Below are 26,266 nucleotides of genomic sequence, written 5' to 3' on the forward strand. Positions count from 1 at the left end.
ATCTCATTACAGTTTTGATTTGTATTTCCCTAATGACTAATGATATTGAGCATTTTTTCATGTGATTATTAGCTATTTGTTTATGTTCTCTGAAGAAATGTCTGTTCCAAATCTTTTCCCCATGCTTTGATTGGATTGTCATCTTGTTACTGAGTTGGAAGAGTTCTTCATAAATTCTGGATACAAATCCTTTATTAAATATGTGTTTTGCAAGTATCTTTTTCTAGTCTATCACTTGTCTTTTCATTTCCTTAATATTGTCTTTTGAATTTTAAGGAGGTCCATTTTATCACTTTGCCCAGAAATAAATCCTTTTATTTATAATAAACTGATTATTGACAAGTGAAATTCACTGACAAAAAGACATCTGTTCAACTGGTGATGCTGGAGCAATTGGATATCCACATGTGAACGGGTGAACTTAGACGCTCAACTCACATGACACGCAAAAATTAACTCAAAATGACTAATGCAAGAGATAAAACAATAAAACTTTTAGGAAAAAAAATATTGAAAATTTTGCGTTAGGCAAAGATTTTTTTTCATCTATTCTTATCTCCCCCCTCTTTATTTCTGGCTGCACCACACAGCTTCCAGGATCTTATTCTTGAATTCCTGTCCTTAATAAACACAAAACACATATGTGTGTGTGTGTGTGTGTGTGCGCAGCAAGTGTGTACAATGTAGGTAGTAATTATGTAGCCACCTTCAGTCAAAACCATAAAATATTTTACCAGAATTGTTGGCTAAAATTTGAATTATCAATGACACAAATATGTTGAAAGAAAATACGCAAAAGATAAAGCAGCAAGTCAGCCAGAACAGAATGTCCAGAGCTTGGCAGCTGGAATGAAAGACAAAGCTGTGTAAATAGTAAATTAATCCCATCTTCAAATAGTTTCCTTATTTGTGTGCTTTAGCAAACGCTTTGCTAAAATGTGTGCTTACATTTCAGGCTAAGAAATGCTGATTACAGGCAGTCATTGATTGCAGATTAAGAAGGCAATCTCCTAGGAGGGTAAATCTCTATCAGCTAAGGAGATGTTGTATACTCTTAATGTTTGAAATGATAATATAGTCTGGTATAAAATTCTTACAGTCTATTACTTTCAAAATACATCAAAAAATTATTGTTGAAGACTCCATAAATATTATGTGTCAAGAAGAAAATTTTAGACACAAAGTTTCACACTTAAAGGCACCATTTTCTATTAAATTCTCTGGATTACACCTAAAATTAATAGCTAATTTCATGGTCAAATTACCATTCTCCCCTCAACAAGGGATACATAAGTATATTGACAGACCACTTGATCATTTGTGTTCACTGTAAGTCAGTTGTGACAACTGAAGGAGACTTTGCTAAATAAAGACTCTTGAATTCCTCTATTTGGAGCAATTTTCATTTTCAAAATATATTTCTGCATAATTAAAGTGCTAATTAACATTTCACTATTTATTATTAACATTTCAGTATCTTCTCATTATTTTCAGGTATGACTAGTTATTTATATATATTCACCTCTCCCTTATGAAAGGTAACATGTTTTATTGCTTTTATTCCTTATTTGAGTGATTTTTAAACCATTGGAGTCAACGATCAAGCACTGGAAACCTGCCTTATAGCATCTGACAAGGGTCTGGGAATATAATAAACACACGGTAAGTTTCTGTTGGAATGAAGTAAGTATTCACTACTAATGCTGTAGTTTTAAAATTGCATTTCATTAGACCCAAGTTCTAATAGCAGAAAATATACTGCAGAATCAAATTACTAAAATTGTAGGAGGAGACATCATTGCAATGAAAGCTAGTATTTTAGTGCCAAGAGCCAAATGCCAACTTTTTTCTTACTTGAATACCTAGTGACATGATGTTCTCTCATTTATTAATTTAAAATATTCTCTTCTCTCTTAAATGATAGCCTTTATACAAATCTCCTGGATAGTATAAAGGTTAGACTTAAAATCCAGGATGAAATGGTTTTTGCTGAGTCCAGACACATAGCAAGAAATGCCCCCAAATAAAGTCATCTTCATCATCACTGCAGTTGTTACTAATATATTCTAATAATCACTTCCATCTTGAAAATAAGTGGAAACCATTTACCAGCTCATCAAAATTTCACATACATTTGGAAAAGAAATGCCAAGTAGCGCAGTGAAGACAGCCTTTTTTCCAACTTATTGTGGTTGAGTGAACCCTGGCAGAACACATATGCTATGAGGTCTGTGGGTAAAATAACACTTACCAAAATACAAGTGAACTGAAAAAAAAATTCACTCATACTTTTGAAATACTTTTTTTCTTGCCTAAGATACAACCTAGGCTGGTTCTGAAAAATTTTCTCAAATACTACCTGCAGAGATCTCTTCAGTTACAGCCCTCCAGCCCTTCGGCCACCTAGAAACATTAAGTCCCCCTGGAGTGTTATCCTGACCTGAGTGCAGGCCTCCACACTAGAGGAATTCTCAGAAGTTTTAGACTAGTGGCTTATCTGATCAGTTATCAGATGAGCCATTCTGTTGACCCTGCTCTGATACTGGAACATGGCTTCAGGTACTAAGATTTTATCTGGTTATTTGTAACCAAGTTGCAATCTTGCACTACCTGAAACTAGATCCTAGATTCTTCCATTGTGATCTTCAGTCCTGCTTTGGGATTTTAGTTTGTATCCAGGTTGGTTTGTAATACTCAATATAATGTTGAGCAAGCCTAGTTAGAGCCCTACCCTAGCACCCAAGTCTTCATGAGAATGCCCTCAATAAATGCCACTGCATAGCTATGACACAAACTTCTCTCATGGCTGTATTTCTACTCATTACCTCCTGTCAGACTCCTCTAGACACAGGTCCTAAGCTTGAGCTAAATTCTCTACCAACTGTCAGTTCCTGTCTCCATGCCTTGCCTGGCATTGGCAGTGCTGTTTGGGATGTGGGGTCCTGGTCACCCACAGACTGACCCATCTCAATGCTGAGTTCTAACAATAACTCAAGTAATACCTCTATTTTAAAAAAAAAAAATCTCTGTTCAAGTCAGCAAAAAGTAAGTTTAAAATGCCTCAATAAATATACATCTGCTGCTTGAAACTGCAAAAGAAAATAACCTGTACCTGTCTGAATGAATCCTGATTTGTATCCATTTGTTGTGCCGTTTTCTGGGGTCACAGTTGATGACACTGCAGAGTTTGGTTTAATGGAGTGGCAAGTGGTAGAGGATTGTCGGCTTCTACATTCTAGAAGGGAGTAAGAATCATAGAGAACAATATTCTGTTAAAACAAGTGATGGAGCCACAATCCACAAAATCTCTAAAATAAACTCCTACTCCTCAAGGGGAAGCCACTTTCTTTAAGAGACCCCTCTTCCCCAATCCTGATTCCAACAGAACGTCCAAGCTGGTGAACATAATTTGTCTTCCTAGGGCCATGTTTGGAAAACAAAAAGATGATTTTGTTCCTTAGAACAGTTTGACTTTTGTTATGCACAGACTAGTTCCCAGGAGAAAAATTACTCATAACCAATATAGTCGTGCTAGTTTTATGGGTAAGACTGAGGTTAAAATATCAATAATTTATAAAAACTCAGTAAGCTTTCAAGCACCAGTCAATCTCCTGTCCAGGACTGATTTCAGTGCAGAATAGTAACCTAGATGTGGTAGGCTCCCTACAACCTTAATTTACGTTCAGAAACAGAAGCAAAGAAAAATGTATAAGCAGAGGAGAAAAATCAGAAATTCTCAAATTCTTACTATTCTCAGTTCTTATTAAAAGAAATTGGCAGATACTATTCAAAGTAATTACTGATCATGCAACTAAGCTTCATTTTAAATGAGCCAATATTAATTGGGCTTTGGTGTAGTATTTTAATAATACCTTGTACTGATTCAGGTAGATAGCAGATATTGTGGCAACCTGTGTGGCTGTAACTTCCAACCAATTTATACTATATGTTGTACCATATTAGTATTTAAAGATAGCAGGTGAAAAAGAAATATAAATAGTTGTAAATGACAAAGTTAATTATAGTGAGTCCTTTAAAGAGCTTCCAAGTTTATTGGAGACATGCAAAAGGTAGATGCAGTTTTCTTCAATCTTCTACGCTATGACCTTCCTCGAAGAGCTACTATATTTTGGCCAAAAAGGATATCTCCATGTTAGGTATATTGTATGCAAATATGTATTTGACATTATATACATAAATACAATTCCAAAATAGCAATGGCTATAAATGTGAGGTTCAAAAAAAAAAAAAAAATGTGAGGTTCCAGAAGTCACCCAGGATCATTGTGTCACAAACTATTTCAAAAACGTTCCTTACTAGAAAGATGAATTGTCACTGAACACTAAATAAGAACTTAAAGATACTTTATGCAACCATAAAATAGTCATCACTCGGTGTCAACACAAAGTGTCGTCACTTTGCCAACAAAGGTCCATATGGTCAAAGTTATGGTTTTTCCAGTGGTCATGTATGGATGTGAGGGTTGGACTATAAAGAAAGCTGAGTCCAAAGAACTGATGCTGTTGAACTGTGGTGCTGGAGAAGACTCTTGAGAGTCTCTTGGACAGTAAGGAGATCAAGCTCATCAATTCTAAAAGAAATCAGCCCTGAATATTCATTGCAAGGACTGATGCTGAAGCTGAAGCTCCAATACTTTGGCCACCTGATGCAAAGAGTTGACTCACTGGAAAAAACCCCGATGCTGGGAAAGATTGAAGGCAAAAGGAAAAGGGGGTGCCAGAAGATGAGATGGTTAGATAGCATCACTGACTCAATAGACATGAATTTGAGCAAACTCTGGGAGATAGTGGAGGACAGGAAAGTCTGCCGTGCTGCAGAGTCGGGTTGCAAACATCTTAGGGAACTAAGATCCCACAGGCTACGTGAAGTGGCCAAAAAAAAAAAAAAAGCCAAAAACGAAGCAAGTCAAACAACTTGCCAGGGGCTTTATATTTTGGCATAGTCTTCTGAACTTGGGGTATTTATCTACTCCACACCTGGATTCTGAACCCTATATGGGTCACAGGTCACGTGTCAATATCCTAACACTCACATTCCATTCCCACCCCCGGAAATTGATGCTACCTTTCCAGCAGATAAGAGGTCCCTTCGACAGTACACCCTGGGAGCTCCTGACTAGGTAGTACTTTAAGTGCTTCTGCTTCTTTGGCTGGGTGGTGAGCTTTAAGTTTATGTGGTTGGAAAATTCCGTGAAATACCGAAATCCTCTTTCTCCACAGCCGATACAGTTTCCAGAAAACCCTGAAATGAAGAAAAATAGTTACTGGTGGCTTTGCATGTTGTTATAATATTTAAATTTTATATACCAAAAGGACAGAAATACTCTTTGGCCTGTTAACTTCCTAATTTCAAGGAAATAATTCAAAGGAAAAAAAAATAGGTGCAAAAAATTTAGCAATTATAACAGTGAAAGACTCCTGAGGAGTTGGAGAAGACTCTTGAGAGTCCCTTGGACTGCAAGACGATCCAACCAGTCCATCCTAAAGAAGATCAGTCCTGAATGTTCATTGGTAGGACTGATGTTGAAGCTGAAACTCCAATACTTTGGCCACCTGATGGGAAAAGCTGATTCTTTTGAAAAGACCCTGATGCTGGGAAAGATTGAGGGCAGGAGGAAAGGGGGATGACAGAGGATGAGATGGTTGGGTGGCATCATCGACTCAATGGACGTGGGTCTGGGTGGACTCCGGGAGTTGGTGATGGACAGGGAGGCGTGGCGTGCTGCAGTTCATGGGGTCGCAAAGAGTCAGACACAACTGAGTGACTGAACTGACTGAACAGTGAAAGACGAAATAATTTTAAAATGCTCTAAAGGGATAATGATTAAGGGAATAGAATGGATAATATCATATATAGAATTTATATAGCTGACACAAAAATATGAAAAATATTGGACCTAGAGATACCTATTATTTCCTCCTTACAAATTCCCTTCTTTTTTAAAAATTTTATTTGTTTTTGGCTGCACGGGGTCTTTGCTGCTGCACAGGCTTTTCTCCAGTTGCGGCGAGCAGGGGGCTACTCTCTAGTTGTGATGCGCACGCTCCTCATTGCAGTGGTTTCTCTTGTGGAGCACGGGCTCTGGGCGCACAGGCTTCAGTAGTCGCGGGTCCTGGGCTCTAGAGCACAGGCGTAGCCGCTCCCCAGCATGTGGGGTCCTCCCGGCTCAGGGATGGAACCCACGTCTCCTGCATGAGCAGGTGGATTCTTTACCACTGAGCCACCAGGGAAGCCCCATATTTCCTTCTTAACCTACTGGCCTTGGTTCTCCATCCTACCCACCATGTGGACTTGACTCCACGGCTACAGTCGATTAGACTGTGGACCATTATCTGACCGCATCTTGGACAGTCAGTCTCTCTCCTGGGGCTTTGAAATAAATACAAAAAGAAATCAGTCAGATGATACTGGACCCTGGATATATAAAGTTTCATAAAATTTGAACCCAAGTCAGGGCTATGCCAGCTAAGGTGTGGGAGAGAGCAAACTGGAATCGTGAAGAGGAAGCTGATATCCAAATAGGAGAGTACGAACAGAGATGTAAAAACTCAGGGCATTGTTTATGTCCTAGTTTCTATGAGATCCAGTTGTACTTTTTGGCACAAGTTTCCAGAGATTCCCATTTCCTCTCTATTCAACCTTTCTTTATTCGAACTAGCTCATTATCCCTTTAGACTTAACATCCAAACAACTCTCACTCAGGTTAATCAAACAGAACAAGACTTTCAATATTGTTCCTGGAACAGAGGACATGGAAAGAAGAAGAAATGGAGAAAGCTGGGAGGATGAGAAACCATGCTTTGCTTGATTGGAAATCAATGTTTCAACCTCCTCACTACATAGAAGAAAAGTGGACAGTTAGAGAGTGAGTTCTTCTGCTTGTGGGTTGTGAGCACATCACATAGGTTTGGTCATATTGTCAAAGAAGGGCGTTCCAAACTGGGTAAACAAAATGTTTCTCTATATAAATAAATAACTGGAAATAAATTCACTGATGGAATAATACACTCTTTAAATCCCCAAATGAACCTGTTTTATAATTAACAAAGGTATATAAGAAGAGAAGAGAAAGACCACAGGATTCAAGACAGACTATTTTATAATGTCCCAATCTCAGAACACTGACAATCAATTCAGAACATTTAGAAATGGGCAGTCCAATTTATTATTATTTATTCAACAATTATTTGAGCACCTACCTATATGCCAGGCATTGTGCTAAACACTGGAAAACCAGTGGTGAATAAAAGACAATCACAACTTCTGGTCAGTTACATGAAATTAGTAATTCTATATAATTAGTTAAATATCATTACTTATAGAAATAAAAATATTAATATAATTTCACAAATTATTAAAAACATATTCAGAGATGGATTACACTAGAGAGCATTTAGCTATTTGTCTAATACCTTGGAGCTGTAGACCAAAAAATTAAAGATGTCAATGACTGCCACATTCACCAAATTCCTAAAGTCAACCATCCATCTAACCTTTCATTCATCCACGTATCCATATATCAATCCACTAATCCATGCACGTATCTACCTGGCCATCCATCCTTCCAACAAATATCTGTACTCTACTATGTGCTGGCACGATTTTGGGTATCAGGTTTTTAGCACTGAAGAAGGAAGACAAAACCATGGCCTCCGTGGACCTTACTTTCTGATTTGATCATTATGCCTTGATGGAAAATTGACTGACCTATGAGGCAGATGCAACAAACTCAAAACACAATAAATATAAGAATCTTCAGCTGAAATAAAAACAGTGTCAAATATGAGGCTTATCTCAAAGGTCCAAGCCAAGTGGTTCATAAAAGATTAAAGTGAGAATTAGAATTAAAAAATTATTGGGGCTAGAGTTTACCTCTTTTCCTCCACCTGTTTCCTGAGGTGAAAAGCAAAAGAGAGTAAGAAGGAAGAAAAGCAAGGAATCTGGATAATCTTCAAAGAGAAACTTCATACTAATGATGAGAATTAACAATATAAAAGAGTAAGACTGCTACAGTCCATTTTTAAAATTCTGTGTGGTTTCTGTATTAACTTGATTCAAGAGAGAATCAAAGTTCATGCTGTCACTATCACAAAAAAATTATATCTCTTACAGCTAAATTACCTTTCTAGTTTTTCTAGCAATCAGATCTTTCAATTGCATGGGAGATGTGGGGCATATGCACCGCCAAGTGGATCAATTTATTTTAAAATCAATTCCCCCATAGTCTTTGGAATCTGCATAATCTATATAAAAATTTAGACAAATTGCTATTGGAGTCCACAAGGATTCTAGAATATTTTAAGTTTTAAAAAATTTCCCACAAAGTCTTTTAAAAATTTTTATTTATTTTTATAATTTTTTTTGGCTGTGCCACATGGCTTGTGGGTACTAATTCCCTGACCAGGGATTGAACCTGGGCCCTCAGCAGTGGGCGTGTAGAGCCCTAACCACTGGACTGCCAGGGAATTCCCCCCACTATATTTTAATGCTACTAAAGTCATTCATCTTAAGTAAGAAATGTTAGATGAATATTAACTTTTCCACAATAGAGTAATGAACATATAAAAATCTCATTGGGCCTGTCTAAAAGAAAACTTTTACCATTTTGTGGCACTACACTTTTACTTGGAGTAGTGGTTAATAAAAAATTATTAAACAAAGTCCCATGTCTATAAGGGTATTTAATAAATATGACAGAATGGCAGAATAATTACCGTTTAAAGAGCAAGTATGTGCCACACACTGTGCTATTGGGTACCTTATAAACATCACCCCTTTGATCATTATAATCCTGCAAGGTAGGCATTACTGGTTTCTTTATAAGCCAATAAATGAGGAATCTGAGACTTCAAAAATATAAGTAGCTTGCTCAAGTTCTTAAAGTGCTAAGTAGCAAATCTGGGATTTAAACCCAGTGGTTAATTCCAAAGTCTTTAGTTTCATATTCCTGATCACAAAGGATTATAAAATCTATTATTCTGATGGTCTTTTCTGTGTCCTTTCCATGACATTCTGAGAGGATTCCTCTAGTCATGAAGGAAAGGCATTGAGCAAAAAGGCATTATAAGAGATTTTTCTGTTTGTAATCAGAACCACATATGCATTGCTCCACTTGATAAAACTTTGATGCTTTTAAAGTGCTGAAAAAGTTTCCAACAACAAAAAGGTGTTCTTCCAGAACCAACTAGGTTCTTAGCTCTGTGATGGAAAAGACTGTGTCTTATCATTCTTGTGCCCACATATCATAGCCTAATGTGATTTTTTGGAACAAATACTGTTGAATGAATGAATGAACAAAAGAATACCTGGATCTTCTTTGCTAATTTAGTCCAGTGTACAAACTTTACCATTAGGTGTCTATATTAAATCTGCTCAATACCACTAAAAGAAGAAAATGGATATTTTAAAAAATTAAAGCCCATGAAAATGAAAATTATCACTTCTTTTTCTATGAATCAAGAGTGGGCTTTGAACTGGAGTTTAAGGAAACTTCACAAAGCATGTGCAGGATCACTTTCTGACTCAAGATATTGACCTATGTACTTCTAGACTTCGCACAGCAAAGGAAACCATACACAAAATGAAAACACAACCTATGGAATGGGAGAAAATATTTGCAAGTGATATCACCACAAATGGGTTAGTATGACAAAATACACAAACAGCTCATACAACTCAGAATCGAAAAAACAAACCACTCAATCAAAAAGTGGGCAGAAAACCCAAATAGACATTTTTGCATACAGACATACAGATGGCTAATAGGCACACGAAGAGATGCTCAACACTGATGATTATTAGAGAAATGCAAATCAAGACAACAATGATATCATTTCACACTTGTTAGAATGGCTATCATCAGAAAGTCTACAAACAACCAATACTGGAAAGCATGTGAAGAGAAGCAAACCTTTGTACTCTTTTGGTGGAAATGTAAATTGGAGCAGTCATTATGGAAAAGAATAATAGGGGTTCCTTAAAAAACTAAAACTAGAACTGCTATATAATCCAGTAACTCCAGTGCTGGGTATAAAGCCAAAGAAAATGAAAACACTAAATTGAAAAGATACATGCACCTCAAAGTTCATAGCAATGCTGTTTACAATAGTTGACATATGGAAGCAACATAAGTATCCATCAACAAATGGATAAAGAATATGTGGTATGTATATATATGTATATATAATACATCATATATATATCCTGTGGATATAAATATATATGTGATATATATATAATATACAAACAAGTTCCATTCCAAGAGTGTGTTCATAAGTCCAACTTATTCATAAGCCCAACAGGGTTAGCCTAGGTACCCAACTAACACAGTTGGCTATATGGTACTATACCATAATAGGTTTATAATACTTTTCACACAAATAATACATGAAAGACAAACAGAAAAAATAAATAAAGCATTTTTAATCCTACAGTACAGTATCTTTTAAAAGTGCAATAGTACTGTATTGATACTGTACTATTGCACTGTGTTATGTATAATACTGTATGTATTGCTGGCATACAGGGCCTGGCATCCAGTGAACAGGCAAGAAGAGTTACTGACTAGAGGAGGGAGAAGAGGTGGGAGATGGTGGAGCTGGAGGACTGTCAGCAATAGGAGATGGAGGGCAAGCGGCAATTTCACTCACACCTTACATGTTTGGACATGCAGATACACATTCACGTCTCTGAAAGCCTGCAACTTGAAGGTTCGTACGTAGTGGCCTTAATATATACATATACATACACACATGTATACACACAGACACATGCACACACAATGGAAGATTACTCAGTCATAAAAAAGAATGAAATTCTGCCATCTGTAACAACATCGATGACCTCAGAGGGTATTATGCTTAGTGAAATGGGTCAGATAGAAAGAAGAAAACTGTATGACGTCACTTACTATGAATCCAAAAATAATACAAATGAATGGTATAGCAAAACAAACAGACTCACAGGTATAGAAAACTAGTGCTTATCAGTGGGTAAAGGGAAGGAGGGGGCACGATGGGTGTAAGGGATTAACAGATACAAACTGCTAATATAAAATAGGTAAGCAACATGGATATATATTTCAGCACAAGGAATTATACCCATTATCCTGTAATAATTTTCAATGGAGTACAGTCTGTAAAAATACTGAATCACTTGAATCAACAATAATTCAAGCCATTCATTTAAAACTAATATAATAATGAAAATGAACTATAATTCAACTTTAAAAATAATAATTAAAAAGTAAATCCATTCTTGCCATTTTCCATGATGTAGGGAAGCTATGTTGTGAAAAATGGGCCAAATTTAAAGTAACACTAGAAAGTAAAAAAAATCTGAGATAAAAGTTACACATTTTACATCATAGATATATTCCTATATATCTTGGTTGAACTAATGCTAAATATAAAATGAGAACCACATCAATAAAGTATAATTAGAAATAATGGATGGTATAGAATAGCTATCAGTAACTTACAAAGTGGATAATCCACAGTTGAATAATTGAGAGTTGATTTTATATCAGGTCCAGACGAATGACTCTATAGAGAGTGAATCCTATTTTATTTCACAAAATAATTATTTTTGATAAATTGCATGGCATTATTTAATGCCTGGTTTTAAAAATCTCTTCATTAAGATGAATATTTTGAGAGTAAGCAAAAAAGTGAAAGCTAACTTGTGAGAAGTTACTAGATGACAGCCTATTAAAATACAGAGATGTTACTTTGTCTACAAAGGTCCATACAGTCAAAGCTGTGGTTTTTCCAGTAGTCAAGTACGGATGTGAAAGTTGGACCATAAAGAGGGCTGATCGCTGAAGAATTGATGCTTTTGAACTGTGGTGCTGGAAAAGACTCTTGAGAGTCTCTTGGACAGCAAGGAGATTCAACCAGTCAATCCGAATGGAAATCAGCGCTGAATATTCATTGGAAAGACTGATGCTCAAGCTGAAGCTCCAATACTTTGGCCATCTGATGCAAAGAGCCAACTCATTAGAAAAGACCCTGATGCTGGGAAAGATTCAAGGCAGGAGGAGAAGAGGATGAGATGTTTGGATGAGAGAGGATGAGATGGTTGGATGGCATCACTGACTCAGTGGACAAGAGTTTGAGCAAACTCCAGGAGGTGGTGAAGGACAGGGAAGCTTAGCATGCTGTAAGCCATGAGGTTGCAGAGTTGGACACGACTGAGCGACTGAACAACAACTAATGAAAAAATGTTTCTTACTTAAACTAAACTATATAATCCCCAGCTAATTCTGTGATTTTTAAAAATTCTGTGATAAAATAAACTCGTATTTTAATTCCTTTATCTCAGAAGGAACTTTGCAGGTATGAAATACTCACCTAAAAGTGCATTTTTCCCATGATCATCTGGTAGGAATCGCTTGTCTACAGCACACACGAGGATGTGTTCAGGCAGGTTGGGAGACTTGGCCCCCACCAGGAGGAATCCTGCTGGGATGTCAATCTGTTCCATACACAGAGATACCAAACGCAAATCCTTTCCTGCTTGACAAAAACCTAGAAACCAGTAAAAAAAAAAAAAGAAAAAGAAAAAGAAAAAGGACACAGTGGAATGTTTAGAGAGGTTATAACTCTGCATCACCCATCTGGAGACTAGATTTGCCTGTGGGAATCACTATTAAGGACTAAATTTAAAGTTCATAGACTACCTCTCTGATACACATCTACCACATGTGCTCCTCTGAGCAGAGCTAAAAAGATGCTCATGCTCAGTCGCTTCCGTGTCCAAATCTTTTCAACCCCATGGTCTGTGGCCCACCAGGTTCCTCTGTCCATGGGATTTCCCAGGAAAGATTACTGGAGTGGGTTGCCATTCCCTGCTCCAGGGGATCTTCCCCATCCACGGATTGAACCCATGTCTCCTGCATTGCAGGCAGATTCTTTACCCACTGAGCCATTAGGTAAGCCCAGAAAGGTACTAAAAGGAGATATTTCCAACTGTTTTAGCCAACACTGATGACTTCATATTTTCTGATCCACAAGGAAATGATAGATACACAGGAAACTGACAAACATACATAATTTTATGTGCACATAATACAGTATTCTCAGTTTCAATGCAAATTCACTTCTCTAAATCAGATTGATCATAGAACACTGATGTTTTCTGTTTCACAGAGGAAGAGACTGAAGCTCAGAGTTTAGTGAATCATAAATGAATGGGTTAGAACCAGAACTCAGAACTGTTTAGATTATTTTCACTAGATGAGACATCATAAGAAATGACAAACCCTTACATAACAACTTTGTATCCATAAATGATTACCTTAATTCATTAGCTCATCATTTATTAAAAACAATCTGTGGATTTCCCTGGTGGTCCAGTGGTTAGGAATCTGCCTGCCAATGCAGGGGACGTGGTTTCAATCCCTGGTCTGGGAAGGTTCCACAAGCCACAGAGCAACTAGGCCTGTGTACCACAACTACTGAGCCCATGAGCTACAACTACTGAAGCGCATGCAACTAGAGTCTGTTCTCCACAACAAGAGACACCACCACGATGAGAAGCCTGCCCAATATAGGGAAGAGCAGCCCGCTCTCACCGCACCTAGAGAAAGCCTGCACACAGCAACATAGACCCAGCACAGACAAAAATAAAGAAATAAAATTAAAATAAAATGATTTGCAACAAGTGCTGTCCTTGGCCTGGGGATAGAGCTGAACAGAATGTGTCATCGTCTAAGAACTCACTTGTAGTCAACTGCAAGGATGTATAAGGAATTGGCAGTTACAAAACAATGTAACAGAGGACAGCTATGCTTTGCTACAAAGCTCCAATCTCCACGTCTTCTGGGAAATGATCCTCCCAACACTCTAGTTATGGGATTCCCCTGGACAGCTGTGGTATTCCAGACTGAGCTGGAGCTGGCACCTGGTCCAGGCTGGGCCCCTGGAACATCCCATCTTTCTGGCCATAGTTGGGCACCTGACAGAAGACTGGACAATGGAGGATGGATGGCTAATTCTCACACACAGCCCTGGGGAGAGCGCCATCATCGCCCAAAATATAGTGGGCCGGAACCATGCTAGGCTCTCCCAGAATCAGTGCATGTTATGATATTAGCCAAATGCCAACAGAAATTGAATGCCATCAGTGAGTATATGAGAAATAAATGAAAACAACAACCAAATATGGTATGAAGCTATGGTGCACAGGAATCTATTGTATGGTTTGGATCATTAGACCTCAAAAGCAGATATGATAAAATTAGAAAAAAGTCAGGAAATCAAAGGCTAAAATGATAAAAACAATGGGGTTCAACCATTTCAAGCTTGTAGATCCTCTTTTAAAACTAAAAACTCAAATGTAACTTCCAGTGTTCACAATATGAGAAAAATAATATCAAATGTTATTGTGAATTCTTTAACAATTTGAATGAATTTGTGTTTTATTATACACAATATCATTTGTATTTATTTGAATAAGGTGGCTCAGATGGTAAAGCATCTGCCTGCAATGCGGGAGACCCGGGTTCGATCCCTAGGTTGGGAAGATCCCCTGGAGAAGGAAATGGCAACCCACTCCAGTACTCTTGCCTGGATTGAGGAGGCAATTCCATGGTGGGCTACAGTCCATGGGGTCGCAAAGAGTCGGACACGACTGAGCAACTTCACTTTCACTTTTATATATGGGGTCATATTATTTATTCAGTTTACAAATAAATTTTGGAGCCTATAGATGCATAGAACCCTTTAAAGAATCTGCTGTCTCCACCTCCATTAAGGGATAAAACTCTCAGGTTTGAAAGTTGGGAGCTGATGATACGATATGAAAGGCAGTTAAAATTTATGGAGCACTTAACATAAGCCAGGTGGAGTGCGAAGCACTGCAAAGACGTTATTATTTAATCCTCTCAACAATTCTAGCTAGGTATGACTATATCCCTTTCATACATGGAGAAACTGAGTCTCAGAAAGGTGAGAGTGTTTGTCCAAGCTTACATAATGAGTCCCATAATGTCCAGTGATGTGAGACATGGAGTTTGTTATGTGAGATCAGGGCTTCCCAGGTGGTGCTAGTGGTAAAGAGCCTGCCTACCAGTGCGGGAGACACAGAAGACGTGCGTTCGATCCCTGGGTTGGTAAGATCCCCTGGAGGAGGAATGAGTCCCATAATGTCCCATGATGTGAGACATGGAAAGTTTGCTACATAAAAACAGGCATAAAATGTATTAGTCAACTTGGGGGGGAAAAAGCACTAAGAATAGTTCTACTCCAGAGCCAAAACACACAAACGTCTTTACCAAATTCTAAAATCCTAACCTTAAGAGGCTAAAAAAAAAGAGACTTCCTGGAGGTCAGGTTAAGTTAGAACACTGCGCTTCCGTTGCTGAAGACACTGGTTCAGTCCCTGGTGGGGGATCTAGGAACCCACATGCTGTGCAGCCAAAAAAAAAGTCCTAAAAGGAGCAGTAATTTTTTTAATCAAAGAAATTATTAATTCGTGTATAGACAGCAAATCTATCCCTAGTAGGTAGCACTATTACTGCAACTTTCTCCAAAGGGCAAAACATAAACACCTTCCCAAAGGATGTAGATAATTCAGTGATGAGAGGTTTACGATTACTGATTGATGGAAACAGGTTGCTTGAGGAGATTTCTCTATCACTAAGAAGTAGTACTACAAACTTTCTGAACTTTCAGTCACTCCATATTAGAAAGAATACAGAAGTCAGTACCAATCTGTACCAGTTTGCAAATTATTAAAAAGCAGAGACATCACTTTGCTGACAAAGGTCCATATACTCAAAGCTAAGGTTTTCCAGTAGTCATGTACGGATGTGAGAATTGGACTATAAAGAAGGCTGAGTGCCAGAGAACTGATGCTTTCAAACTGGTGCTGGAGAAGACTTTTGAGAGTCACTTGGACAGCAAGGAGATCAAACCAGTCAATCCTAAAGGAAATCAATCCTGAATATTTCTTGGAAGAACTGATGCTAAAGCTAAAGCTCCAATAACTTTGTCCACCTGATGCAAAGAGCCAACTCATTGGAAAAGACCCTGATGCTGGGAAAGGTTGAAGGAAAAAGGAGAAAGGGGTAGCAGAGGATGAGATAATTGATTAGATAGCATCAAACTCCAGGAGAGAGTGGAGGACAGGGAAGCCTGGAGTGTTGCAGTCAGAGTCGGACATGCCTTAGTGACTGAACAACAAGACTTTTAGAACATCAGAGCTATCTGGAATCTCAAGGTCATCTGATACAGGATTTTCCAAAGGGGAGTTATCAAAGTCCTGGAGATTCATAAAGGTTCTCCATGATATTGGAGAACTATGCTGCTGCTGCTGCTAAGTTGCTTCAGTTGTGTCCGACTCTGTGCGACCCCATAGAGGGCAGCCCACCAGGCTCCTCTGTCTCTGGGGTTCTCCAGGCAAGAACACTGGAGTGGGTTGCCATTTCCTTCCCCAACTGTAGAACTATACATGAAACTAAAATAGATAACATCACCAACTTCTAAAAACTAATAATTATTCTAACATCCTACCTTTAAAGCAAATGTTCTAAGGACATTCTATGCTATACATGTAGGGATAGTGGAAATCAGCTGAGTGAACTCAGCACTCACTTGATTGAAGCCCATATCAATGTGTGGCTTTGATTATCACACATTTTAAGATTGATTTTTATTATCAGTCACATATATTGATATGTTGCTTAACTTATACCCATAATAGGCTAGTGGTTAATAATGGGAAGCTTAGGGAACATAGATTGTGTTTGATGGACACAGTCATTTTACAAACGCGCCTAAGGTGCTCTTTGCTAGATATGAAAGTTAGAGTCAACCTCACCCTCACTGATCAAATTATAAAATTATATAAAATGCACCACTATGCTTCTAGGGCAGCAAAAAAAAAAAAGCAATGTTAAGGTAAAATTTTAGCGATTATAATCCAATTTGGGGCTTCCCGCTGGTTCAGTGGTAAAGAATCCCTCTGCCAACGCAGGAGATGAGGGTTTAACCCCTTGGTTGAGAAGATCCCCTGGAGAAGAAAATGGCAATCCACTTCAGGATTCTTGCCTGGGAAATCCCATGGACAGAGGAGCCTGGCAGGCTACAGTCCCTGGGGTTGCAAATAGTCTGACAAGACTTGGTAACTAAACAACAACAACAATCCAATGTGGCTTTTTGTGTAAGAGACAAAAGCCTACTTCTTTCAGCAGCATATTATTTGCAGACAAATTCTGCAAAGAGCAGTCTGAAACTTTTTCATCACATGGAGCAAAAATTATAAAAATAAATTAGTACATCCTGGTAGCTTAACTGGTAAAGAATCTGCCTGCAATGCAGGAGACCCTGGTTCAATTCCTGGGTCAGGAAGATCCGCTGGAGAAGGGATTGACAGCCCACTCTAGTATTCTTGGGCTTCCCTGGTGGCTCAGATGGTAAAGAACCTGCCCACAATGTGGGAGACCTGGGTTCAATCCCTGAGTTGGGAAGATCCCCTGGAGAAGGGAATGGCTACCCACGCCAGTATTCTGGCCTGGAGAATCCAATGGACAGAGAAGCCTGGCAGGCGACAGTCTATGGGGTCCCAAAGAATTGGACATGACTGAGTTAATTTCACTTTTAATCCTAAAATGTAAAAATTCCAAAGTTTAGGTAACAAAAGTGGATCTTGTCTTTTTATGATGCTGGGAAACATATACATACACTTGGCTTCCCTCCTCTGCCACTCCCCCTACCTGTCAAAAAACGCTTTAACATTTTATTTTTGAATTGGTCAACAAAATATGCTTTTCCTCACACAATCAATTTAAAGTAAATTAAACAGTAATTGCTATGTGCTCAGTCATGTCCAACTATTTATAAACCCATGGGCTATATAGCCCACCAGGTTCCTCTGTCCATAGACTTTTCCAGGCACGTTAACTGGAGCACGTTACCATTTTCTCCTCCAGGGGGACTGTCCCAACCCAGGGGTCGAACACACATCTCCTGTGTTTTGTGCACTGCAGGCAGATTCTTTACCTGCTAAGCCATCAGGAAAGCCCCAAACAGCAACTAACAGATAAAATGTAGACTATTTTATCTCATGTATGAATAATATCAAAGAGTAATTAGTATATTGATCTAAAATAAGTATTTGCTACTTAAAATTGATTCGTTATCACATGTGATAAAGAATTAGTACATACAGTGAAAGAATTAGTTTTTAAATTCCTAAGGGGTCCAAAAATTATATACTACTATAAGAGGAATTTGTGAGTCAAAGATTGCGTAACACTAATCTATCCCTATCCCTTTAATTTCTAGATGAGAAAACTGGGACCCATTAATGTAAAGAAAACAGTCCAAGGTCAAATACCCAGAAACCCAACAAGTTGGGACCCAGGTCTCTTGGCTCCAGGTTAGAGAGTTAACATCACTCTGACCACAGAATAAAGGTTATTCTGACCACAAGACTGTCCCTGGTCTGACGTAGGACCTGGTCTCCTATGACTTCTCTGTTGCCTATCTTTGCTAAGTTTCATCACCTAGCTTTCTAGGCTGAATCCTTGGAGCACTTGTCAGAGCAGCCCCTGTCAGCCATGGGCTCTGTCAGCATCCACCTATCTCACACCTACTGCAAGTGAATGTGTTCATTGCTCAGTCGTATCCAACTCTTTGGGACACCACGGACTGCTGCCCACTAGGCTCTTCTGTCCACGGGATTCTCCAGGCAAGAATACTGGAGTGGGTAGCCATTCCCCTTTCCAGGGAATCTTCCCCACTCAGGGATCAATCCAGGGGTCTCCCGCATTGCAGGCAGTCTCTTTGCTGTCTGAGCTACCAGGGAAGCCTTGGTAAACCCTCAAAATTCAGTTTTGCAAGCCAAAGGTGTCCCTTCCTAATGAGCTTTCTCAAAGCAATATATTGCAGCCAAAGGGAGATTAAGGGGGGAAAGTACAATTTTAGTTTGGGGCTAAACAGGAATAGAGTAGAGAAGACACAGTTCGTGTGCAAAATATCCGAAGAAATCAGGACTTGCTCTGGAAGAAAGATGATTTCAATGTGATGTCTGTGGTATAAGGAAAACTACACAGTCCACTCAAAGTAAGAAGCACTAATAGCTTTCAGCACTTTAGCCTTTGAAGGTTTTCCCATTTATGACATGAGGACACCTAGAGGTGAAAAGTTATAATTATTAAACAATGACTGAATTCTAAGAGAAAAATTTTTCTCATAGAAGGAGGAAGCAAACCTCTTCCTCTTAAATTTTTTTTTTTTTCCAAAAAGTGCCGTGGGTTTCCTTGTTGGTCCAGTGGTTAGGAATCTACTTGGCATTTCAGGGGACACCAGTTCGATCCCTGGTCAGGGAAGATCCCACATGCTAAGGGGGAACTAAGCCTGTGAGCCACAACTCCTGAGCCCTCAGCCCCTAGAGTCCGTGATCCACAAAAAGAGAAGTCACAGCGATGAGAAGGCCATGCACCACAACTACAGAGCAGCCCCTGCTCACCACGATAAAGTCCACATGAAGCAACAAGGACTCAGCATGACAAAAATTTAAAAATAATAAATAAAAATTTAAAATAAAGAGCTGCTTGTTATAGTGAAAAGACAAAATTTCCTATTTTGTGTTAAAAAAAAAAAAGACTCATAATCATGGCAGCATATAAAAGGGGCACAAGAACCAACTGAAATTGCTACCAAGGGCTAAAACTGGAAAAAGTTAAACAAGAAAATAAAATAATATTGGATTATGACCCCCAAATAAAATAAATATTCATGAATGAATATAAACAAATGACTGTGTAAATTAATAAACGAGGGAAAAGGGACAAACTTCCATGCAGTAGAATTCCAACAATTGTTGTAGCTACTCTGCCCTCAAGGATGTGGAGTGTAACTCCCCATTCCTTAAAAAGTGTAGGCTGAGTGTAGGGACTTTCTGCAGCAGTATGGGGGGAGGGTGCAGCAGGGATGGGATACTTATGGGGAATGGAGATAACACTATCTCAGCCAGGTGATCAAAGTCAACATCACCACCCATAAATCATCTGAAAGTATGTACCCTTGATACAGTAAGATGAAAATGACACTTTATCTCTGTGATCTTTCTCCACCAAACCCGTATATAACCCCAGTCTCATCAGGAGAAAAACATCAAATTCCAATAGAAGGTCTAGAATACACCTGATCTATAATCTCTGAAACTATCAGGACCTTCAAAAACAAAGGAAGTCTGAGGAACTGTCACACCCAAGAGGAGCCTAAGGAGGCACAACAGCTACATCTAATGTATTAATAGTACCCCAGACTGGTTCTGTTGATCAAGCTAGACAGAATATTAAAAAGCAGAGACAAAAAAAGAAAAACAAAAACAAAAAAAAGCAGAGACATTACTTTGCCAACAAAGGTCCATCTAGTCAAGGCTATGGTTTTTCCAGTAGTCATGTATGGATGTGAGAGTTGGACTATAAAGAAAGCTGAGTGCCAAAGAATTGATTGTTTTGAACTGTGGTGTCGGAGAAGACTCTTGAGAGTCCCTGGGACTGCAAGGAGATCCAACCAGTCCATCCTACATGAAATCAGTCTTGAACATTCACTGGAAGGACTGATGCTGAAGCTGAAACTCCAATACTTTGGCCAGCTGATGTGGAGAACTGACTTATCTGAAAGACCCTGTTGCTTGGAAAGATTGAAGGTGGGAGGAGAAGGGGACGACAGAGGATGAGATGGTTGGATGGCATCACTGACTCAATGGACATGGGTTTGAGTAAGCTCTGGGAGTTGGTGATGGACAGGGAGCCTGGTGTGCTGCAGTCCATGGGGTCGCAAAGAGTGGGACATGACTGAGTGACTGAACTGAACTGAACTGAACTGAACTGAAGACCGGTTCTGGATATTCCCTGGCTGAAACGGTAAAGCGTCTGCCTGTAATACAGGAGACCAGGGTTCAATCCCTGGGTTAGGAAGATCCCCTGGAGAAAGAAATGACTCCCCACTCCAGTATTTTTGCCTGAAGAATCCCATGGATGGAGGAACCTTGCAGGCTACGGTCCAGGGGGTTGCAAAGAGTCAGACATGACTGAGTGACCACTTTCAGATGGGTTCTGGAATAGAAAGAGGACATCAGGTAGAAACTAAAGAACCCAAATAAACGATGGACTTTAGTCAGCACTAAAATTACTAATAATGTAACATGTTCACAATAGGGCAAACTGTGGGGATATACAGAAACTCTGTACTGTTTTCTCAATTTTTCTGTAAATCTAAAACTGTCCTTAAAAAAAAATAAAGTCTAATAAGGAACAGATCTGTGGTTGCCAAGGAGTGGAGGAGTAACAATGGGAGTTGGGGTTAGCAGGTGCAAACTGGCATATAAAGAATGGATAAACAACATCCTACTGTAAAGCACAGGGAACTATATTCAATATCCTGTGATACATCATAATGGGAAAGAATACAAAAAAGAATGTGTATATATGTATAACTCAATCACTTTGCTCTACAGCAGAAAGTAACACAATATTGTAAATGAACTATACTTAAATTCTTTTTAAGTTCATTTTTTAAATGTCCAATTTTGTCTTTTTGCCTTTCAGTTAATCACCAACACAAGACTAGAGATCATTTAATTAAGAGGAAATAGGTGAGGAAAAGAAGGCAAGGGTGAGTCCAGGGAAAGAGTCAGGAAGAAACAAATCAATCCAAAGCCAGAAAAGGTTGCGAAATCAAAGAAAAGTTCCTGAGTTTACTTCATAGTTATTTTGAGAAGACGCTCACAAGAGTCTGGACTGTTTCCTACAAATCTTCACTCTTGGGATTCAGATCAGCTAATTATATACAAAGTATATCATCAGGGACCCCCAATTAAGAAAAATATATATTATGCAAAGAGCAATATTTAATTTAACTTTTTTTAAAAAAGATTGAAAATAAGCTCTGTGCATCTGTAAAGAAGTAGCTAAAGAATCTATGAAATGTGATTCTATTTCAAGACTTATAGGATCCAAATATCTGGTGTAGCAGATAGCTCTATTCCTTCACTGTTTGAAATAAGTCAGAATGTTAATATAATAAATATTGTTGTTTTGTTCAACTCTTTGTGACCCCATGAACTGCAGCACGCCAGGCTTCCCTGTCCTTTGACATCTCCTGGAGTTTGCTCAAATTCATGTCCATTGAGTCGGTGATGCCATCCAACCATCTCATCCTCAATAAATCTTAATTAAAACGTCAAATAAAATGGAGAAACCTTAATACGCCCCTCTAGGGTAATTTTAAATTTCTTCTGGACTAATTCTGAAAGAAAGATAGGATTTTTCTTTTAGAAACCACTAGATGATCTGGGGGAAAGTACCCTAAGGATGGTTGCAAGTCTGATTACTGTACACAAGGAAAGAAAGATAGGGAATGGGGCACAAATATAACAATTTCTTGGACACACTTGCCCCTAAATAGTTTCATTTTTTGAAAGTAATACTGACATGCTGTCTTAAAACCAAGACTCTTGTAGCAAATGATTTTAATTTTAAAGGAGTCCTAGTACAGAGCACTTCTTTGTAAACCTCATCAGCATTTTCCTTAAGAAAACAGCCAAGGTTTTCACTTCACAGAACCAGGATTTGCATTCTCCAATTATCTCCAACTTGAAGGTTACAGAGTAATCTAAGTGGGGGAGGGGAAAGTTTACTGAAACAGCTGTAAATACAAACTCAAGTAATCAAAGCTGTATTTGGAGGCTTAAAATTTGGTGGCCCTTTACCCCTTTAGACAATCAACTGCTTCCCAGTGGGGTAGAAACCTACCAATAATTTACATAAGAAATTAGCAACCAAAATTTACATCTGAATGGCAAACCCCAGAAGCCCATCAGGTGTTAAGTATCTGCTTATCTAAATTGCCTCTAAAAATAGCTTTACCTTCCTGAGAGTCTTAGGTAAATAGAAGATTTCCCAAGAAGAGAAGCTGGTCTGCTGACCCAAGCCCAGGTACTATATTGCCCTATTCCACTGTCAATTTCATTACGAAAATGTCAGGGCTGTTCTGCCTTTGAGTGAGAGGACTCTTAGAACTGCCTTAGAATGAACCACGCTGAAAGAGCTGTGGACAAACTAAAGACTATCAAGAGCTTGTGCTCAGCCATGTCCGAACTCTACAGCCCCATGGACTGTAGCCCACCAGGTCCTCTGTCCAGGGAATTTTCCAGGCAAGAATACTGGAGTCAGTTACCATTTCCTTCTCCAGGGGATCTTCCCCACCCAGGGGTCAAAACCACGTCTCCTGCATCTCCTGCACTGGCAGGTGGATTCTTTACCACAATCAGATTATGAACTAATTAGAATGGGATAGCCAGGAAGCAGGACCATATACCATTAATGGGGGAAGAGAGTATAATTTGTTATGTGACCAAAACAATGAAATACTGAAAATGTTTAAGTAGGATTTTCTTTTTTAAAAGTGTGGTTAAAAGCCTTTGTAGAAGAGGAGGCTGACAAGATAAATAAAATGGGGTGATAAAAACATGTTCATTTTAATCTTCTATTGATAACAATATACTGGATAAATGTTCAAAATACATGAAAAAGGTAAATATTAAAACACATGATATCTCTGTTGTTGTTTTGAGAGTGGAACAGAAAGAAGTAGAAAGAGAGATCACTTTGGAGCAGCATTCTTGCAGGAAGTCCGTGAGGCACTGAGAAAGTCCTGAGCTAGGCCTAGGCTTGTCTTTGCCACATACCATCTCAGAGGAGTCATTCAGTGGCTGTGTCTCTCAGTCTCTTGACCTATAAGATGGGGTGATAATGCTTGTCTTTCTTAATAGACACCTGCTATGAAGTCACAGGCAATAATGTGAGTGAAAGCATGATTACTCCTCATTCCTTTCTATAATTACTGGTTTCCAGCCTTAAGCACCCAATCAATGATTAGAAGCTAGCCAGACAATATTAAAGGAGCTGAAAAATCAAAAAGGAAACCCACCGTCTGTAGTGCAAGACCCTTCAGGGGCAGGTTTCTGTGAATAGGGAATTGGTGGGCTATTTGAATCTGACATGTCTTCATCATCTTCATCATCTTCCATTTCATTTACTGTGAGGTTGTTAGAAAAATCCAGGCTTCCATTTTGGGTGTATCGGTGTACTAAGTCTTTATCCAGATCCTCCACCTTGGGTTTTACGTCTGGGAAAGCAAATAAATCATAGCTAATTTAATAAAAAGATGCATATGGGGAGATAACCAAAAGAAAAATTCATAGTTCTGAAAAGATATCTGAGGATGGGGAGAGAGGCATTGGCTAACATTTAACCCACATATTTCAGAGATCCCCAGATCTAGAATTCCCACTTCTTTTAAAAGGCATGCAGAAATGTGTGGGATTGAGAAACTTACCTGCAGAGGAGAAAGGATGCTGGTCAGGATCCAGGTACAGCTGGGAAAAAATTGGTCGTGGTACCACACTACTACATCTCAGAGAGGCTTCAATGGAGTTGTGGAGAGCTTCTTCAAATCGAGCAGATTTCAGTTGCCCAGCATATGAATTCCCCATGGTCTATACCACCCCCACAAAGAAAAAGAAAAAGGAGAAAGTTGACATTAGTAGAGGGTTATATGTCTGCAAGTACACATAGAGCTGATATAAACTATACCCACATATCCTGTTACAATAGAAACTATATGAACTATACATTTCTTGAGATAATTTATCAATTTATCTATTCTATCACTTTTGCTTCTTGTCTTCAGAGTCCAAAGGAGCTTTCAAAAAGTCCCTTTAAGGGATCTTGTATCTAAGGATCAAACCATAATAAGTGCTTTAAGCAAAGTTTCTCCAACTAGTAAATCAAGATTAACCTGTCAATCGTGAAGCCCAGCACAGTGACAAGGGCTTCTCCCTTAAACTGGTGAGTGGTGGGCTACCATAACCCAAAGGAACATTATCAGTGGTTTCAGAGGAAATATCAAATTACTTCTCTCTCTACTAAGATTTTATTACCCTAAGAGGATTCTTCTCTGGAAAAGGAGAAAAAAAAAAATGAAGGCTTTGTGATAATATATTTAATCGGTGAATTTCTAAAAGCAAGATTTGAACCTTTAAAAATTCAAAGAACTCATTCATGTATTATTAGTATTTATTTGAAAAACAATGCTGTTTCTTTTGCTTAGTTTGAATCACAGTCTTATTTGGGGCCTCAGGAAAGCACAGAGTAAGAAGTTTTGATGCAATCGCCTTTACTTCTCATCGATAGCTACAAAAATTTCCATATATTGAAATAATAACTAAATTTATTGGGTGCTAGCTATGCTAATGATTGGTCAAGGTCCCCAAGACCCTTTCTGGGTTCCATGAAGTCAAAAGTCTTTTCAAACTATTATTAGGATATTATTTGCCTTTTTCATTTATTTTCCATGTATAATGGGTTTATTGTTAATTTTTTAAATTAATAAGTATTTTGAAATTTTCTTAGTTTTAATTTGTAATAAGTATAACATATGTAAAAAAACCTCAATTGTTTTTAAGAGTATAAAGAGGTAATGAGATGAAAAGTCTGAGAATTGTTGGGCTAGAGAGTATACCAGGCACTTCCTAAAAATTATTTTATTTATTCCTCAGTATTCTGAAGGAAATGGCAACCCATTCCAGTACTCTTGCCTGGAAAATTCCATGGATGGAGGAGCCTGGTAGGCTACAGTCCATGGGGTCGCAAAGAGTCAGACACAACTGAGCGACTTCACTTTCTTTCTTTCTATAGTTCCTTTTGGAGAAGGAAATGACAACCCACTCCAGTGTTCTTGACTGGAGAATCCCATGAATGGAGGGGCCTGGTGGGCTACAGTCTATGGGGTTGCCAAGAGTCAGACATGACTAAGCAACTAACACACACACACATTTTGAAGTAGGAATTCCCAGGTGATGCTTGTGGTAAAGAATCCATCTGCCAATGTAGGAGATGCAAAATATGTGGGTTTGATCCCTGGGTTGGAAAGATTCACTAGAGGAGGAAATGGAAATGCACTCCAGTATTCTTGCCTGGGAAATCCCATGGACAGAGGAGCCTGGTTAGGGTTACAGTCCATGGGGTCACAAAGAGCTGGACATGACTGAGTGACTAAGCACACACATATATATCAAAAAATTATATTGTATACCTAAAACTAATGCAATGTTATATATCAACTATATCTCAATAAAACTGGAAAAAATAAATTACTGGTTTTTTCTTATAAGTACATGTGCCAAAGTATACATATAATACTCAATTACAAGTTGTTAGTTGGAGAAA

General features: G+C 38.6%; 1 protein-coding gene across 8 annotated transcripts in view; it reads right to left on the reverse strand.

Annotated features, from left to right (window-relative positions):
- Positions 1–26,266, reverse strand: part of GREB1L (GREB1 like retinoic acid receptor coactivator) — a 246,209-nt gene that overhangs the window by 85,101 nt on the left and 134,842 nt on the right. For all 8 annotated transcript variants that reach the window (XR_010662886.1, XR_010662887.1, XM_065932485.1 and 5 more), the window contains exons 3-7: positions 24,375–24,534; positions 23,967–24,164; positions 12,372–12,548; positions 5,086–5,262; positions 3,113–3,235 (exon numbers count right to left, since the gene is read on the reverse strand). Coding sequence is in view for 6 of the 8 variants with exons in the window: in XM_065932485.1 (XP_065788557.1) it covers positions 3,113–3,235; positions 5,086–5,262; positions 12,372–12,548; positions 23,967–24,164; positions 24,375–24,531 (832 nt within the window). In the remaining 2 variants the exon portion in view is untranslated. The remainder of the gene's footprint in view (positions 1–3,112; positions 3,236–5,085; positions 5,263–12,371; positions 12,549–23,966; positions 24,165–24,374; positions 24,535–26,266) is intronic.

This window comes from Muntiacus reevesi, chromosome 4 (genome assembly GCF_963930625.1).
Source record: "Muntiacus reevesi chromosome 4, mMunRee1.1, whole genome shotgun sequence".
Taxonomy (NCBI): Eukaryota; Metazoa; Chordata; class Mammalia; order Artiodactyla; family Cervidae; genus Muntiacus; species Muntiacus reevesi.